We start from the raw sequence: 19509 nt of genomic DNA, 5'->3' as shown, positions 1-19509 counted from the left end.
CATGATGGGCCCAATGACTTTTAGACTAAAAAATAAAGTACTAACTTTCTTTGCTAACTGCATCAGACCACCTTTCTGGATGCATTAACTGAGCTATTGACATTTTCCAAGTTAAAAGAGTGTTTGTTTCAGTAGAAAATGACACCAGGAAAAGAAAATGTGGGTCCGGCTATAAAGATCATATGAAGAAACATACCATCTTCAAGCTGAAACTTGGATAAAAGTCAGCCTGGTACATATGCCCAATTTCCCTGGAAAATGCCAAAAGGAATCCAATTTCCAACACTTCCAAGAAATGCAGAATTGTTGTTGAATACTAATTATTGATGATTCCCAGGTATGATATTGAGAGCCTGGTTTTCCAGAATGTCAATAGAAGTTGTATTGAATTAAGAAATAAAGATGATCCTCTGTCACTGTCAACAGACTCAATACCTCCTTGATTTCTATACACAACAATCAGAGACCAAGATTTTCAGTTACCAGCCTAGAAAGGGTCTGTGTACCAAAACTCTCTCTCTTTTTCTCTCTAAAAAATTTACATCAGCGCTTGGGTAGTGATCGGGAAACCTTGAAACCCCATGAAACCAAACATGAATGAATCCCAACGACCTCTTGCTTCTCTCCTGATTCTTAGCCTCAATAGTAAATAAGAAAATCAAAAATCTCTTGGAATCAACATCCAAGCAGAAAGGAGAAGAATAAGAAGCATTCATGCCAGGAAATCCATCATGCTTCGCTCACGAGGTGCTCATCATCCATGCCTGGGGGCGACAATGGTGGAACTGCAGCTTTATGAGATGCAGCATCTGCGATTTCCAATGCCTTCCGGGCTGTTGCCTGAGATTCTTTGCTTCTACCAAACTTTCGGGATGGGAGGGATTCAGAGGCAACAGCTCTAGATGAGTTGGTACTTCCAATGGTAGATAAGAACTTGTCCTTTGACAGAGTTGTTGGGGCAGATGCAATAACAGAGCTGAAAACACCAGACTCCCTCAAACCTTGAATGATGGCCTGAAAAAAATATGGGTGAAGAAATAAATAAAAAAAATTCTAGGAAAGAAGATACGATTTAGTTTAAGGGTAACTACAATCATACTTACCATGGGAGCATATATGCGAGTTAGAATCCCCTTCCTCAAAAGTTTCATGTTTAGTGCTTTGTCAGTCCAGACGATGTGCTCACGATACCTAAAGGAGAGGAACAAACCAAATATTTGAATTTAAATTTTTGAGATGCCAATAATCTTCAAAGAAGAGCTGCCCCCACTCACCCATATCAGTTAGATTCAACGGATTCAAAAAAGAAAATCAAATATAAACAGCAACTAGAATGGAGAAAAGTTGAATTATTTTTTATAATTTTAATACTCACCAGTTTAGCATTTCCTCCTCAGTTGCAGTTGAAGCAATTATGAATGCCTGCAAAGCATAATGTTACATAAATACAATAAAAGATCCATCAGACGTAAAATGGGACCCGAAAAAAAAGAAAAGAAAACGTAAATCAACCACTGGAAACCATAATTGTTGTTAACAACTAAACAGACTAGCTTTTAGAATCATTTATCTGCTAGTCTTGAAAATTTTCCTCACCACTCGATGCAAGTCCTTTTTTGAACTTTACCTTCTCCATTTAAAACACTTTGACAGTTCATTTCAGAAAGCACTAGTGATTACGATACTTCTCTTTATGCATATCAACAATCTTATTCAACTCTCACTTATTTTATAGCCCAGATTGCTGATTATGGTTTCCCTAAGTCCATCCTTGCGGCCAATCTAGTAGTAGTGGCAGAAAGAAGAGAGTGAGAACAAAAAAAGGTATTAAACTCACGGCTCTGTCAAACTCCAACATGAAGCATCTTTTGACATCCTCCTTTGTAGGCTTGCAGCCACAACGATCACGTCTAGAAGTCAAGTCTGAAAATTTAGTGTATGTGTAATGTAGAACAGCAGCCTCTTCCAATTTGATTTCACTACCAAGGATTAAAGGAAACATGGTTATTGCTCACAAGAAGCCACTTAATATATGACACAACTTTTGACTAGAGTTTTCAAAATAAGAATAATAACATAGATAACAGGAGAAGAAGGATCAAACTGAGCATGGGAAAAAAATTGTCTATAATCCTTCAAATAGAAGGGGAAAAGGAAAAGATTTGTAACAGATAACATGTATATCCATACAATCAAATGTTTAAACTAGAAAAAGTAACCTACTTTGGGGTTTTCATATAATTGTGCCATCTATGTGCACCATTGGGACGAAGATGATCTTGAATCCGAGCAACTGATTTGCCATTTCCATAAGTCAAAAAGTAGTTTGGATTACCGCGAGTTGATTCTTTGTACATGCCAAAATATGTATCCTTTGGAAGATGGTCATAGTTCTTCTTGAACATTGACACCTATGAGACAGGAACAAAACATATGTTGAATAACATTTACAAATTCTCCAAGAAAAGCAAATCCAATGAAAAAAATTTGGCACGTTTCTAAATAACAAAAATTTGGCATTTTCCTAAATGAGCCAAGAACAAGACATATGTTGAATAAGATTTACGAATTCTCCAAGAAAAGCAAATCCAATGACAAAAATTTGGCATGTTTCTAAATAACAAAATTTTGGCATTTTCCTAAATGACAATTTAAACTCCTAGCACTTTTCTCATTCCTAAATTTTAATAAAGGATAAAACTCTGAAGCCACATAAGCTAATACAATTTTTTTTTCATAAACAGAAAAGTTAACACGTTTACTGGAATAAGATTTAGACAAAACCTTTACATTTTCAAAACCTAGAAAAATTATACACTGAAGTGAGACATGTCAATTTTGCTATTATCAGCTTTGAGTTATAAAACCAAAAAAAAACATACTGGTGGGTGCATTTCTTTTTTGAACAGAACATAACACAAATTTCAATAAATAATTTACATGAGTAAATGCATGTTGGTATTTCATATGGCATTGTTTTCCCAATATTTAAATAAAAGACAATGTTCATCTCTAACCTCACAATAAAATGAAACTAAGCAAAGATAAGAAGGAAGGAAGACATTACAAACCTTCTCAATCTAAACTTTTAACTTTATTTTTTTCAGTCACCTGGAATGAAGCTATTCACGAGCAGGCTTTTCTATGTATTAAAAATGGATGGAAATGACCAAATAGAGTTTGAGAATTCAAAGTTGCACAGAAGTTTCAGAAGGAGGTTTTGCAAGTTGAGTTAGAACTTGAACATTTAGTTGGAACTATACAAGTGAAAAACTCAGGTGCATCTAAATTTGGCTCCATGTTTTGACACATGGATTTTGCTTGGCTACAGTGGGATATTGAAATATGACACATTTTCAAATTCTTGGCATTCTGACAGCAACTAATTGGGGAAAACTAAATCTAATTGGGGGTATTTTTGCAGTACATGTAAATTTATTTTAATATTTTGGGATAATATGATTATATGATGGGATAAGACTATCGTGATTATAGGTTGGATAAGTTAAAATAAAAACGCAAAAAACTTAAATATTACCACCTTTAACCAAATATTTATGATGCACACTGAATTTCTTATGCTGGGAAACTTGTAGAGAAAAGCTTTGCCCACTGACTCCACTACAAATGTAGCCCACCCAAGGAACTAGTGATACAAGACTGAAGTTTGAGACCTCAGTGTCAATATACTAGATAGAAAAGAGTTAAAAAAATTCTATATGGAGTGATCGTAATGTAATTGTATCCTAATGTAAACAAGACCAAGGGACAAACTATCTCACAGTTTTAAACCCAACCAGACTAGGGAAGTGCAGCTAATTGATCCATTAAGTCAGGCATACAGTTATCTCATCAAAGAAATATACAGGTCATAAAAACATGTGTATGAACCTCAAGTAACCAAGACAATTATTCCTGCTTAAACAGTGTGAGATGTTGCAATATCACAAATTTACTATTTTGCTGCATTGATGGCTAACATGAAAATATTCATCCAGTCTTCTCTATCAAAGTAATTATAGTAAAAAATACCAAGTCTAATGCCTTAAACAAACCCATATTGATATGAGATATATGATATTTAAGGTCTTAAAAGAATCATCATCATCATCAAATTTGTGGAAGATTTAATTTTGACAATTGAATCAATTGAAAGAGAACTAAGACACACAAGTATAGGGGATGAACAGTGATGGATACCCTACCTCACTGAAAGGTTCTTTGATATCATCCCGTTCAATACTGCTCTCCTGAAGAACAAGAAAAAATAGCCATCATTTTCAATATAGATCACTACCATAAGTGGTGAGAAACAATGAAATGGTACAGAAAGGAATCAAAGGATAATACATTGAGGTGATTAACCATTTTTTATAATTTATCAAATAATATCATCACTATATACAAATGGAGGAAAATCTGGCAAAGCTAAATTGTGTTACTCACATAATTAGGAAATATAACCATATCCACATTTCCAGGCACATCATGCAGCAACTGCCTCAAAGAATACTCAGTAGCACCAGCCGGATGCATTAACTCATCCGTGTCAAGATGAAGAATCCAGTCCATGCCTGCATTCTAATATTTTAAAACAGGAGAGAAGTCTTTGGTCAAAACATGATCAAAGCTTATTAATTGTTAACTAAGAATAATGAAGGGATGGTATAAGAATAGATTCTTTCATACCCTTGCCATGACAATAGCCATCTCCATATTAAGAGACTGCTTCACAAATAGCTCATAATTGCATGGTTTGTAAAAGAAACTTGATAACCATGTCTCATTCCAGATACGGCTGAAAATTCCACAGCACAAAATACAAAAATCACGATTAATAAGTAAACAGAAGGCTCTGTAAAATTTTTGCAGTTCAAAATGATAATATGCTTAAAAAAATAGTCAGAATGACAATCTAACGTGCAACAAGTCAAATGTTTGGAACATCTGGAAAACAAATTAATGAACATAGAAGAAAGGTAAGCCAAACAAAAATTAAGTAAACAAAAATCTCTGCAAAATTTTTACAGTTCAAGAAGATAACATGTTGAAAAAAAAAAAAAAAGGTTTTATCAATCAACTATGCAAATAAGTCAATTGTATGAATTATGAAATGTCTAGAAAACAAAGTTAATGAAACATATTCCACAAAAGTAAGCAGAAAAAGATAATCACAACAAAGTGCAGGGAACTTTCATATGAAGAAGAGTATTTTACTACATTTATCTCTTTTGTCCAACTGGCCCCAAAACTGCCAGTAAAACTAAGAGCCAGAGAAACAATTGGGCAGGGGAAAAGAAAGAATTCATTCTAAGTTCAAAATTAAGCACGTATTTTCCACCCATTATAGTGGTAAGATTAACCAACCTTTTAGCCTGTTGCTCCTCTAGCTCTTTTGTTCTAAATATTACTTTTACTCCCTGAAAAAGGAACATAAAACTCAAGCTCGTGGGAATTCAGACCATTAAGCATCTAGTGGAATATCACAATTTAAAATAAAAATAAAAATAAAAATAGAATAAGAAAAGAAATTTCTCTCTGACAAACAAAAACAGTGAGAACAAAGGATGCCAACTCACAGGAATAGATTCCAGGACTTTGGATACATTAGGAGATGCAGCCTTTCCTTCCACAAAAAGAAAAAAGGTCGAAACCCCAATAACCTTGTGATAAAACATCCATGGTAGAATCTGTTCTAAACCAGCTGATGTACTAGTCGTAATACATATCTGCATATTAAGAAATGAACTTGCACAAGGTTATATGATCATTATTGAGTATAAGCTGTATAAATCTAATTAACGCAGGGCTCCTTGCCTAAACAATGAAAATCCTTCTTCCAAATACTTTTGTTTTATGATCTAAAAGGTAAATCATGTTTTTCACATTACTATTTAAAAGTAGAGAACAGAAATTTAGAGCAGCATCCAACTTAAATTTTCCAAGCAGAGCTTCTCTCCAAGTTTTGGGATAAATCTAAACACTAATGCAGATTAGGCAGGACTCAGATAGTGTCATCATCAGTGTGATTGTTTACTAGGCAGTACAATGGTAGACTTCTTTTATTAATAATTTCGCCATTAACTAGTAATTTCTTTCTAGATGAACTGCAAAAGTAGCCCATGATGGTAAACCAAGTGAACTGCTCATATTATACTTGTTGATGTTTCTGTATAATTTTCTCCAATTTTTTTACAAATCCAAGTGTCACTACTGTAACATAGAAGATCAAACCCAAACTCCATACCATCAAATCCAGCCAAGCTTCATTGTAAAGAACGCAAAGAAGAAAAAAACAGCGCCAATAACTTTGGCCAAGTGTGAATGTTATTAAATGAAAAAATGGGGTGAGAACTGAAATCATTCATGAGATATAGACGACCTGCCAATGAGGACAGGGTGATGAACAATCATATAAGGACTAAGATGGCTTAGTCCTTCACCAGAAAAATTAGCTAATGGACCAGCGAGGAGGAATGCAAAGAGAGGTAGAGGTATGACAAAGAGAAGGTGGGTTATGATGTAAGAGATGATATGGCCCTAGAAAAAGCTGAAAGAGACTCAGCAATGATCCAATGTAACGGAGATTCAAGGCTTGTTCATTTGAGTAAGTTCAATATACTCAATGTTTTGGCCGTTCCCTAGAATCAATTGTTCATAGTGTTGACATATTTGATTCTTGGAAATAGCACCAAGGGTGTGGCAAAGTTCCCCACAAAAAAGCAAAACAATGCAACACGAAGAAAAGACCAACAGGTATGAACTTATTTCATTTACTGGGCTCAAGTGTTAGACTCAATTTTATTGACTGTGCTTTTCTCCAATTTTTAATGCAAAACTTAGTGGAGTGAGGTGCATTAGGCAGTATCATCATGGATTCATTATAGGATGAGCAATGATATTGAACTTAAAATTAAAGATAGAACTAAAAGTTTCTCTGTGTTTGAATAGATAATCCCCCCATGTCCATCATCTCCTAATTTATCTGTTCTTCAGTAAAATCTCCATTGCCACATTACCCATCGATGTAACCCACTATTACACTTTAGCACCTTTTTAGGTCACTACCAGATCAATTATTTCATTCCTTGACATGTTTGGTTTCCAAGTACAAATTATGTTGAAGAGGCTTAGCATGCAATGAACCCAGCCCAACCACAAAACACAGCCCCACCCTCCAACAAACCAAAAAAGAGGATGTAAGGATTATTTTTAAGCAAACATAGGTATGAAATTATTGATTAAAAATTTTGTTTTTTGTACGATAGTTCTTTTGACACTTCTAATATATTCTCTTATTTATCAATATATATATTGATTAGAAAAATGAATTCTATCCTAAATTACCAAATAAATAACCCAGAAAAGTGCATCATGATTCCAAGAACAAATCAGAATCAATAGCTTGAAATTGAGTCACCAAATCAGGCAACATCCAAACATCAAATCAAGCAATGCCCAAAAGAAAAAAATTTCTCAGCAACCTAAGAGAATATTATTAGTTGAACTTCTGAAATGACTAAAATCGCCGAATCAAGCAATAACCATACAAAAATAAAAATAAAAATGGAAAAAGCAGAAACAGAATCACATCAAAATGGGAATCAAACAACAATAAGTTCATCAAGATGGAAATAATTCAACACACGGAAATATCTAAAATCGCCGCTAGGCATACCCACCAAAATCAGTAGAACATATTCCCAGAAAATTTATACATATAAAAAAAAACACTACATAAACCTCAATTTCTTTCATTTTCCTCAGTTTTCCCAAAAGTAAAACAGAGTATAATTACTAATTCAACTTCTGAAACACCTTAAATCACCAAATCCAGCAACACCCACCAAAAATCAACCAAAATTAGAAAACCCCAAAAACAATTACCACCAAAAACAAAAATTCCAGTCCAGAACCGAACCTTAGGTCTCAGATCGGACCCGACATCGAACTTCCAGTCACGGTAGTATGGGAACGAGGGAGACGATCCACGGCTCAGAAGGACGCAATCGGAGGCCGAGGAGTGGCCGATGGTGGTCGGTGGCGAGCTGTCCATGCCCGGAAACTTGTGGGCCTCCGGCGACCATCTCGTGGCCGGATCGGTGACCCCACCTCGCCACTGAAGCACGAAAGCAAAAGCGGCGAGAGTCAGAGGCAGAAGAGTGAGAAGAAGCAGAAGCTTGGAGGAGAACGACTGAGACGAAGAGGATGAAGAGCCTCTGAGAGAGGCGTGGAGACCAGCCATTGCGAGCCTTACGGAAACGGAGAAACACCGGGAGAGAGAAACGGAGAAAGTGAAAAACAGAGAGACACACACAGAGATTGAGAAAGAGAGAGAAATGAGAAGAAGACTTTATACACACAGAAACTGAAGAGGCGCTCAGGTTTGGAAGTGAAACAAAAATAGAAATTTAAAATTACTAAAACAACAAAAATAAATAAATAAATAAATTATAGACAGCGTTTTGGACAAATAAATGTGTGTCCAAATAAGAATTTGGGGCAGTATTTTAATTTTTTAATTCAAGGGTGTAACTGGTGGTGACAGGTGTGTCAGTGCTATGGGTACAACTTTTTATTGGCATTTACTTCACAATTAATGATAAAAATCTAGCTCATATTTTTTTTTCTAAAATAATGATAATTTCTTTTTTTAAAAAAAAAAATTCATCAACCCTTTTTTATTTAAAATAATTTTGTAATAATTTGTCTTTGTTTTTCTGGCCAGAGTTAAAAAAAAAAACCAAAATATTTCTCTTTTCAATTAAACTAATATTTTAATTTTTTTCATTCAATTAAAAGTAACATGATATTAATCGATATAACTAAATTGGACTTGTTATCGATAGGTCCAATATGGCGTACTCCTCCACAACTATACATATTATGACACATAATATTTATGAATTTCTTTTTACATATCCATAAAAAACATGTTGGAGTTTTCTACCACATGTTTTTCATATAAAATTTTATCTTTTAATACAATAATTATATAAGAATTAGATATTTTTATCGGATAACTATGTCCTCAAATGTCCTTGAGCTCGAGGTTTCAATTTTTTTCATGTAGTATCATCGTTGACGGTAGTTTTAATAATGAATAAACGTTCTTCGTTCAAACCCATTAAATTAATTTAAAAATGGGATAACATGTTTGAGGAGACTCATGTTCAAGTCTCGTAATTGTTTCTTGATAGGAACATTCAAGAATTTGATCAAGTACTCTTCGAGCCATGTGAGCAACCATATAGATAGATTGACTTGAAGGGTATACTTCTATTTTTAATTTTATATTAATATATTATTTTTAGTTGAATAAAAAAATTAAATATTTTGATTTTTTTTATTTAATAAAAAATAAACAACACCATTTATTTTGAATTATTTACAGAGATAAAAAGTCAAGGTGACAACATCCAATATATATATATATATGGAATAACATGTAACATGTTTTTTTTTTAAATTTATTTTGAAAAATATCCCATGAATTTTATTTTTATTTTTACATTTAAGGATGGGATATTTTGATAAAAGAAAATCATCTTAATAAGATGTGAGATCCTCTATGTTAATTATTTCCATTTATAAAAAAAAAATCTTAAAAAACTCTTTCCATTTTCAATATTAAAGTTTTGATTTTTTTTTTTTGCCTATTTTAAGGTGGATAAAAAGTTAAATACATAAATATAACAATGAGACCATGTTTTTAAATTATTATTATTTTTTTCAATATTTTATAAAAATAATTATTTTTAGAAAATATTAATGATTTTTTTTTTTTTACATTTAAGAATTGGATATTTTGAAAAAAAAGAAAATAATCCAAATATGATGTGGGATTTCATTATTTCCATTTTTAAAAACGCTTTCTTAAAAAGCTCTTTTCATCTATAATATCAAAGTATTGAATTTTACCTATTTTAAGGTGGATAAAAATCTCATTTGAGGATCTCATTCGTCTAGCTCAATTATTCCAAGAAATTATTTGAAGAAATATTCTTGACATTAGATATCATTAATTAAGTTTCATTTCCAAGAGAGCAACCATTAAATTTTAGTGTTTTGTTTATTTTAATTTTTGATAAAAAGATAAAATATGCAAATCATTTCTATCCATTTGAATCCACTCTCTAATTTTAAAAACTAAAAATAAAAATTTCTATATATGTTTATCTTAATTTTAAATTTTTTGAAATTTGAGCCTCAATTTTTTTAAAACTATTATTTTTTTAATGAAAAAAAAAAAAAAAAACTATGCAACCTTTGACTCTATTTGGATAATGAGAAATATAGACACAAAAATTTAGAAAGAAATCCAATTTGAAAAATGTTACAATATGTCTGAAAAGTATTAAGAAAATATATATATATATTAAGAAAAATGATTTTTTTTTCATATTTTGTTTTACCATAAAAATATTAAATAAAGTAAAATATAATTAAAATTAGTAAATGAATAGATTATTATAAAAAAATAGTTTATTTGAGTTTAAATTTATTTTTATTTTTCTTTATTTTATTTCCGTCACATTTTCCTTCAAACTTTTTGAAAACCAAACATAACCTTATGTTATGTTTGATTCCGGAAAGTATTGAAGAAAGAAAAAAAATGTTAAAAAAATTATTTTCTCATATTTGATTTCACTATAAAAAAATATGAAAGAAAATTAAATATAATTAAAATTAATTAAAAATTTATACATTTTAAAATTATATAATCTTTATATCATGGAGGAAAATAAGTAGAATAAATTCAAAGAAATATATAATAATAATTTATTAATTTTGATTTTATTTTTTTATTTTCCTTCACTTTTTTTTTTCTTTCACTTTTTTAATCTATTTTCTTTCCCTCGTACTTTCCAAAAACCAATCATAACCTTAAAGAAAATAAAATAAAAATAACATTTAAAATTTTATAATAAAGTAAATAGGAGAAATAAATTTGAAAAAAAAAATGTTCATTTTTCATTTTCCCTCAAAGTAGTTAAAAAAAATGGAGAAGAATCTTAAGCTTTGGTTCCTCAAATGATTGGTTGGAATAATTAAAACGAAAATATCACATGGCACATGCTATATGTTTAATTTTATAGATGCAATATCAAAAGATTGCTTGCGTTCTTGGACGTATTAAATGTACAACTGCTTTTCTTAGCTTTTACCAAGTCCAAAGCACTTTTTTTTTAATTAAAGCGGCTTTGTTATCTCCTCCAAGATTTCCTAATCAAATATTACTAATAGCAAGGACCATTGGATTTGTCACTACATATATCTGTCCACTCTTTTAGGGTTTGTTCAAATAACAACAAAAATATTTTGCAAAGATTCATCATTAGGTAACAAGTTGTCAATTTGAATTGTTTAGTCCTTGTATGTGTTTTAGTGCTTTTCAATAAGGTAAATGAAAAGTAGACCAATTTAATAATTGAATTTGATTTTATGTCTCTCAAAAATTCACTTTAATTTCTTTTCTTTTTTATATTTGATTTTTTAAGTAAAATAAATAAATAAATTGATAGTGATTTTGAAAAAGAGGGCAAAAAAAAAAAAAACTTTTTAAAAATGATTTTAAAAATCTTCTTTAAATATTTTTTTGAGAAGAAAAATAAGTCATAAGGGTAATAAATTATATTAAATCACTTTGCAAATAATTTAAATTTCCACATAGATGATTTTGTTATCTTCTACTAACTCCAATTACAATTTTAATGCACCATGATGATCAATTACTAAAAAGGGCCATATGGGAAAAACATTAGTTTAGGAAAATAGTATCATATTCTTTCGATATTTTTGGACCGTTTAAGACTACCTCATTAAAAACTTTGTTAATAAAAATGGTAAGGACAAAACTTTGAATTATTGTGTAGTGAAGTTACATCTTTATTTGTAACCCCCTCATGCACACATGATTATACTCTTTTTAGTAATTTAGTTTAGAAGTCTTTGAATCATTACATTATGATATTATATATGAGTTTCTCCCATGTTGCAATAGATAGGGCCTTTGTGAATAATTCTGCACATATATTCAAGCAATCACAATTTTGATTCTTTTAAATAAAATAAACTCATGTTAATTGTTCCATGAAAATGTCGTAGTATATGTTTGATTTTCTTCTAATGTCTTTAAGTTGAAGTAGAATGGTAGCAAATTAACATAAAATTTTGTGTTTATTCGTTTATAATTTTCAAGATATATCAACATATTAATTGCATTGAAATATGGAAATTTTGGACAAAGTAATAATTCTTCATTTTCTTCTTAGAACAAAACTTGCTTACTACAAGTGAACAATAATCATAAAGGAGTTAAATGAATGTGATTTATTCATATGAAAGTGTTTCATAACTTTCTTTATATATGTCGATTGATGGAGTAATAATTCATTCAAAAAATGCTTGATTTACAAGCTAAGAAATATTTTATTTTTCAAAATATTTTATTTCAAATTCATTCTTTAAATAAGCAGTTGTTTTTGTAAGTTCTCAAGGTTCAAATTATTTGCGCACTACAATTATAAAAAGTCAGTTTTTGATTGTTTGATAAAAACACATGCAAATTGAATTATTCATATATCATTTTTTTTTAATGGATACATCTTGCTTTGACCATTATACCCCTTGCGGTTGGATTGCTTTAATTCATAGAATGATCATTGTTCTTTGATTGAGTATATCTTACAAGGTTTTGAATTGGTTGTTGTAGGAATTTTGAATCATTTAGGGATTTTCATATATATGTTGTAGTGTATGGATATATATAAATCAACTTCAACAACATCCATGAGAAACGTATCCAATATTTTCGAGACTACTGGAATTATCAAATATTGAAATGTGATTTTGTTTATAATAGGGGAACATATTTTTGTGTAGTTTATACTAGTTCTTTGTGAACAACCTTGATTAGCAAATCATATTTTATATCTTTTGATGTTATAATTTTCATTACATTTTCATACAAAGACTCATTTATAACTAATAGACTTTATGTTTATAGATATTTGGATTATAGGTCTAAATACTTTTTGTTCTACTAATGTATTTAACATTATTTGAATTGTTTCTTTCCATTTTGGTTAATCATTTCTATTTTGAGTAATTGTCAATAGTTTGTGGTTTTTGACCCGTTATCATTTTCTATGATATTAATAGCCACTTGAAAGAAAAAAAAAATCAATAATAGCATTATTTTGACCAATATCTTTCTCGAATGCGCAAGCTGTAAACATGAAAACTCAAGATTAGTTGTGGGTCATTAGATGCAAATTAAAGTTATAGCATAGAGAATAACATGTCCCTAAGTAGAAAGAGGTAACTATGTAACACAAGAGGAGTGATTGGGCATTCAACTACATATACTTGATAATTAAGAGATTTAAGTAATTGGCACTGAATATTCGTATGAGCAATAGGATGCTCAACATCTATACCAATTGACATATTTAATTTGAGTTGGATTATTTGAGCAAATAACCTAACAAAGACATGTTACAAGTCAAAAGAAGATAAATATGAGACCACCTTGTTAAGGCATCAATTCAAACTATAAAAGAAAGAAATGGGCTAATAAATGGGTGAATAGACTTGCAAATGTCCCCTTGAATATGCTATTGAAAGGTTAGGGATTCAAATACAATCTTGATAAAAAATGGTTTAGTATGTAGTTTTCTTAGAAATAGGTAAACATAATTGTAATAATTGAACAATAGGATCTTCTAGTTCTTTAAAGGATGCCTAAGAGAACTTTTTTAATGATACGATACATCATAGAGAATCTCAAATGACAAAGTTGTTCATGCCAAAATATAAATGAAGTTACCATATAAGATTCAAATGGTATGATAGTTACGTGATATTCCAAAATATACTTTTGTCTAAAATAATTGAAGTAGTGAGAAAGTATTCATCATTTCCATTATTTATAGTTTCAGTATGATATCTATTTAAGATCTTTGAAACTAAATAGTTGTATATTAAATTGGATAGAATATAGAGCATCAATGATGTGAAATTTAGTTCCACTGGATAACATAATAGTTACTGTTTTGGAGCCTTGAATCAAGTTGACAAAACCTAATATAGTATTAACATTGGTTTCAACTAATATTAAGTCTATGATAAAAAATTTCATGAGAATTTTTTTAATGATACGACACATCATAGAGAATCTCAAATAAGAAAGTTGTTCATACCAAAATATAAATGTTTTCGAGTCATAGAACTTATGAATCATTATAAATTTACTAATAAGATTCAAAGGGGTATTATAGTTACGTGATATTCCAAGATATATTTTTGTCTAAAATAATTGAAATAGTGAGAAAGTATTCATCATTTCCATTATTTATGTGATATTTATTTATATAGTTTTTATTTTTAAATTTCAAATTTAAGCCATCAATTCTTTGCTTTTAATTTTTAATCTAATATTTAATAGTTAATTTTTTTAGCTTTTAATTGTTTTTGTTTATCAAATTTAATTTTTAAAATTTAATTTAATTTAATTTTCAATTGACCTTCTAATTTTTAATATTTTTTAATTTTAATAAGATAAATAAAATGGAAATGATGACCCGCAGATGGAGTACGAGGAACAGAATGGGAATAGTTAGGTGGAGAAGTGAAAGAAAAGTGAAAGGGAGGAAGAAAAGATGACAGAAGGAAAAGGAAAGCAACAAAAACAAAAACAAAAAACACATACCACTATCGTCATTTCACAGCCATTTTTGAAACCCACTATTTCTTCACTTGAGAGAACACTCATTTTGGGGACGACTAAGGCGAGGGTTAGCAATACTCCGAAACCTGCTATTTATTTTATTTATTCGCTTTATTTATTTGGGTAGGTTTTAAAATGATTCATTTTAGTTAAAATATGAACAAAGCCCCATTTGAAAACTTTTTTTTGTCCAGAGAATAAGGCATATTTGGTAACTATTTTTTAGAATAATTTTTTGTTCTCAAAACAAAAAAACAAGAAATGCATTTCACAATCAAAAATTGTTTTTTGTTTTCTGTTCTTAAGAACATAAAATAAAGTGTTTTCAGATAACAACTTTTAGTTATTTTATATTGTTTTTATTTATTTTCTTATTACCGTTATAGAAAATAAATATATAAGTATAGGATGATTAAAAATAAAATATTAAATATAAAAATTATTTTTAAAATATATTAAAAACATGTTAAAAAATATTTTAGGTTCTAAAATAGATTTTTGTTATACAAAACATCATAGAATAGTTTTACAAAACTATTTTCAAATTATGTTTTTTAGAATTGTTTTTGAAAACAGTTACCATACTAGGCTTAAGGTTCTGTTTAGTAATTATTTTTTTAAAATGGTTCTAAAAAAGAGATTTTGATAATAATTTTTTTAAATCATTTTATGATATTTTGTAAAATAAATATTAGTTTGAAACCTAAACTATTTTTAACGTATTTTCTATATTTTTAAATATGTTTTAAAAATAACTTTTATATGTAATACTTTATTTTTAATCGTTCTTCATATGTCTATAATTATTTTTTAAAACAATTATCATAAATAAATAAAAACAATTAAAAAATGTTATCCGAAAACATATTATTTTTTATTTTTTAGTTATCAAATATGTTTTGTGATTTTTTTTAGTTCTAAAGAATAGTAAACTATTTTCGAAAACAATTATAAAACAAACTATAATTTTTTTGGACAGAATGATAGTGAAGAAAATACTTTTAGTAGGATTTTTCTTAAATAAGATGAAGAAATAATTTTCCAGTGGATGATGGTAACCTCAAATTTTTTTGAGACATTTTACAAAAACATAAACTAATATAATATTTTTTATTTAACTTGAGAGACTATTTTAAATTAGTGTTGACAATAATTTTGTGTATAGAAATAATTTATTTCCGATCAAAGACATAATTTTCATTAATTGATTTAGAAAAGTGGTATTTTTAGCATTTAAATATGTAAATTTGTGTAAATGGAGAAAAGTGAGATTGAAGTTAAGGCTTTGTATGGAATGTTTTGAAAAACAATTCTTAAAAAATAGTTTGTTTTTCTAAAACAATATTTTGTTTAGGAATTTGAAAATTTTTCATTTTTTTTTAATATTTCCTACAAATAATTTTATTTATAATATTTTGTTTATATATATAATGTTATCGAGTAGTTATGACTTCACCAAACTGCTTCATTGTATTGTCTCTCAACTTGAAAGAATATTGAGTTTTTGCTAAAGTTAGTAATGACTTACTTTGACCTATGAGAAGGGTTCAAAGTATCAGCTGAGTCCGATACAACTTGGCCAAGTCGTATCCGCCTCGACACTTGCCGCGATGAGATCGATACTAGATATAGTATTATGCACAAACTCAATTAGGAATCGGTAAGACTCAGCTGACTCGTCTGAGTTTCCGAGTTAACTCGATTAGGTTATAGAAAAAAAATAAAATCAGATTGTCCTTTCAAAAGCAAACACCTATTCTGAAATTTTAAACCATCAATGAGAATATCAAAGAAGATGAAGAAGAAAAAACCCAACCCGTGACCAGTTCGGAAATAAGCAGAGAAACCATCGAAGGATGAGGGCATGATTTAGGATTTACTTACCTGATTTTCCTCAAAATTGAGCATTACCGGAGGGTGGAGCTTTGGTGTCAACAGTGGTGACTCATCAAGTGGACTGAATCTTTCACTGGCGACATCAACAAGACAACCCCCTTACAGTCAGATTGCTCCCCCTCCCGTGTAGGGTCTTGCACAGTTGCAAATTTGCAATTGCAGGTGGTGTTGTGGGTCTTGACTCTTGATAGCAATGGTGGTGTGCGAGGGTGAGAGAAACTCAAATTAGTAAAGTAAAAAATGCCTTTTATATGAATTTATGAGATATGATTTAATAGTAACATATTAGGAGAATTGGTTCCCGATTTGCTAAAGTAAAATGATATGAAAGGTATGGATGAGGTTCAATGATAAATTAAAGTGTTTATATGGTAAGGTGAGAATTAAATCCTCAATTTTTAATATTATCACGAATAATTTTGAGCTAAATGTGAAAAACAAATTTGTTTTATTAAAATTTTCAGCTTATTCAATTATATCTATTTTTTTAATTTATATAATATTTTTATAATTTTTGAAATTTCTAATTATCTTATTTTGCGTATCGTCTAATATCGAACTGAGACACCGAGACTGATATGCCTCATGACCCTCCGAGTCAATGACCGATACCACGATTTTGAACCATGGCTATGAGTGAGATTGTAAATTGATTATATATTACTTATAGATTGAGTCATTATTGATGGAAGTTGGTAGCAATAGGTACTCTCAATAGGGATACCATATTATATCATGAGATTGAAACAATATGTCTTTTTGAGTGATCCTAAGGAAGTGTGTTCATGGAAATTATGATCATAATAATTCCTTAAGTAGAACTTGACATAAACTTTTTGAAACTTAAGACATATCAGTTGAATACACAATAAAAAAAGATCTATAAGTCAATGATAGTAGAGATAGTCTTGAAAGATTGATAGTTTTCATCTTGTTAGGCTGCGAACACTGGTTCATGGGAAGACTGCACACAATGAACCTAAACATACAGTGTTTCGTTGTTTTTTATATATGATACTAAAGTTTAGTTTATTATTTGTAGTGGGATGTTAAATCAACTTCAAAATTGGATTTTGAATGAGCTAGTACTCCTATGAATCTCAATGGTCTCATTTTTGAGCTTGTATACCTTTTTGCATAGGTTATGAGGATCAGATTAATTTTAGGTTCACTTTTGTGCATAAAAGTGTTTTGGTAATTACATAAAATTGTATAAGGATAAGTAAACAAGGTCTCTAGATTGAACTAACTGATTAATTAGGAGACTCTATTAGGTTAATTAATCAATTATGACCCAATTTGAGATAAATTAAGTGACCCAAGTCCATGTGGGCTCAAGTCACTTAAACCCAGTTAGAACCTTATAAATACTTCATAAGGGTTAAGGTTTCCATCACTTCTATCATCTTCCATTATCTAAAGAGAGAGAGAAAGTCATAATCTTTACCCTTCTTTCCTTCCCATTTGAAGTGTGTCAAGAACAATGTTAAGTCATTGAACGAAATATTATGGGTTTACGAGACCTCCGACAACTTCAAGGTTGCTTTCAACACTTAGAATTTAAGGTTTGAGAACATCCATACCTAAAGGTTGGTACTTTGACCCTAAAAATCAATATTTTTGAAAAAATGGTTTTGCTTTTGTTGCTTAGATCCAAGATGCCAACATGTTAATCATTTTAGAATATCCCTTATTAAAAGTTTATTAGGAAAAACTCTAAGAAAAAACTTGATAAAAAAAATAAATAATATTCTTTCAATACTTTTAGGTTGTTGCAACCATGGTTTTAAAAATTAGATTGGATCAGTCAGTCTGACCGATTGATCATGATTCCGGTTTGATCCGGCTAATTGAGTCGACCAAGTGGTCGAACTAGTTGAATCTACGGTCGGACCGGTTGAACTGGCGGTTTGATAGGACAAACTGTCGATCGGACCAAATGAATTGGCTTGTTAAACAATTTTTTTTTAAGCCAAAAAAACATTTTAATGCATTTTGCATCAAAACGACAACATTTCCTAAAGGAATTGGATCACTCTACGAGGAACCTATCTGATCCATTTGTCGTAAAACCCAATAAGCTTTTAGTCTTACAAGTTAATGATTCTTGTATGTCTTTTATATCTCACAATCCCTATATATTTTTTTATCCATTTTCGATGTGGGATCAGTAAGTGAGAAGAATTTTTTTTTTGCAAGCTTAGGACCATTAGGTGTAAAAATTGAAGCTTAACTATTAAACAATAAACTTCTTCATTCTATTATATTTGCAAATAAAAATATATAACAAAATTAATATTTTTTTTTCAAATTTTTATTATATAAAAGTATAAAACACTTTCACATTTATTTTTATAATAATTATATAATGTAATTAAAAAAATATATAAATTAATTAATATAATAATTTTAAAATAATAAAATACAAAAGACATGCAAATAAAATTAAATATTATAATTTTTTTATATTTTAAGTATATCTTTATATTTAAATATTATAAATGTTCTATTTAATAAAATTTAAAATATTAATATATTTATATTTCTCTTCATCGTTTAATTTGATATGTCAAATATAAAAATAAAATATTATTAAAATTTTTAATTATATATAATTTTAATTTCTTATAATTATTTAAAATCTTATATAATATATAAATTATTATTTATGATGTTACCTGTTTGACCGTGATCCGATCAATGAACTGTGAACCGAAATATTGGTTACAACTATCTTGATAAAAACTTTATCTATAAAACCCAATGATTTGGACAAAAGAAAAAAAAAGAAAGAAGAAAAGTACAATGCATTAAATTCTTATTAATTTGCTCCCCCATGTGTAAGCATATTTATGGTTTGAAGTTCCTTAAATCCTCACGTT

General features: G+C 29.5%; 1 protein-coding gene across 1 annotated transcript; it reads right to left on the bottom strand.

The window, feature by feature from the left end:
- Positions 1 to 357: 357 nt before the first annotated feature.
- Positions 358 to 8478, bottom strand: LOC100261913 (glycosyltransferase-like KOBITO 1). The gene is made up of 11 exons (XM_002268330.4): positions 7922 to 8478; positions 5580 to 5729; positions 5368 to 5420; positions 4690 to 4798; positions 4447 to 4581; positions 4206 to 4250; positions 2224 to 2411; positions 1838 to 1979; positions 1376 to 1422; positions 1104 to 1191; positions 358 to 1014 (listed from the first exon to the last, which is right to left on the bottom strand). The coding sequence occupies exons 1-11, from the start codon at positions 8243 to 8245 to the stop codon at positions 730 to 732; spliced, it is 1566 nt and encodes a 521-aa protein (XP_002268366.1). The 5' UTR covers positions 8246 to 8478; the 3' UTR covers positions 358 to 729.
- Between the last annotated feature and the right edge of the window lie 11031 nt (positions 8479 to 19509).

The sequence above is a fragment of the Vitis vinifera genome, chromosome 13, assembly GCF_030704535.1.
Source record: "Vitis vinifera cultivar Pinot Noir 40024 chromosome 13, ASM3070453v1".
Lineage (NCBI taxonomy): Eukaryota > Viridiplantae > Streptophyta > Magnoliopsida > Vitales > Vitaceae > Vitis > Vitis vinifera.
Note: the sequence above shows the minus strand (reverse complement) of the source record. Positions and strands in the feature narration are given on the sequence as shown.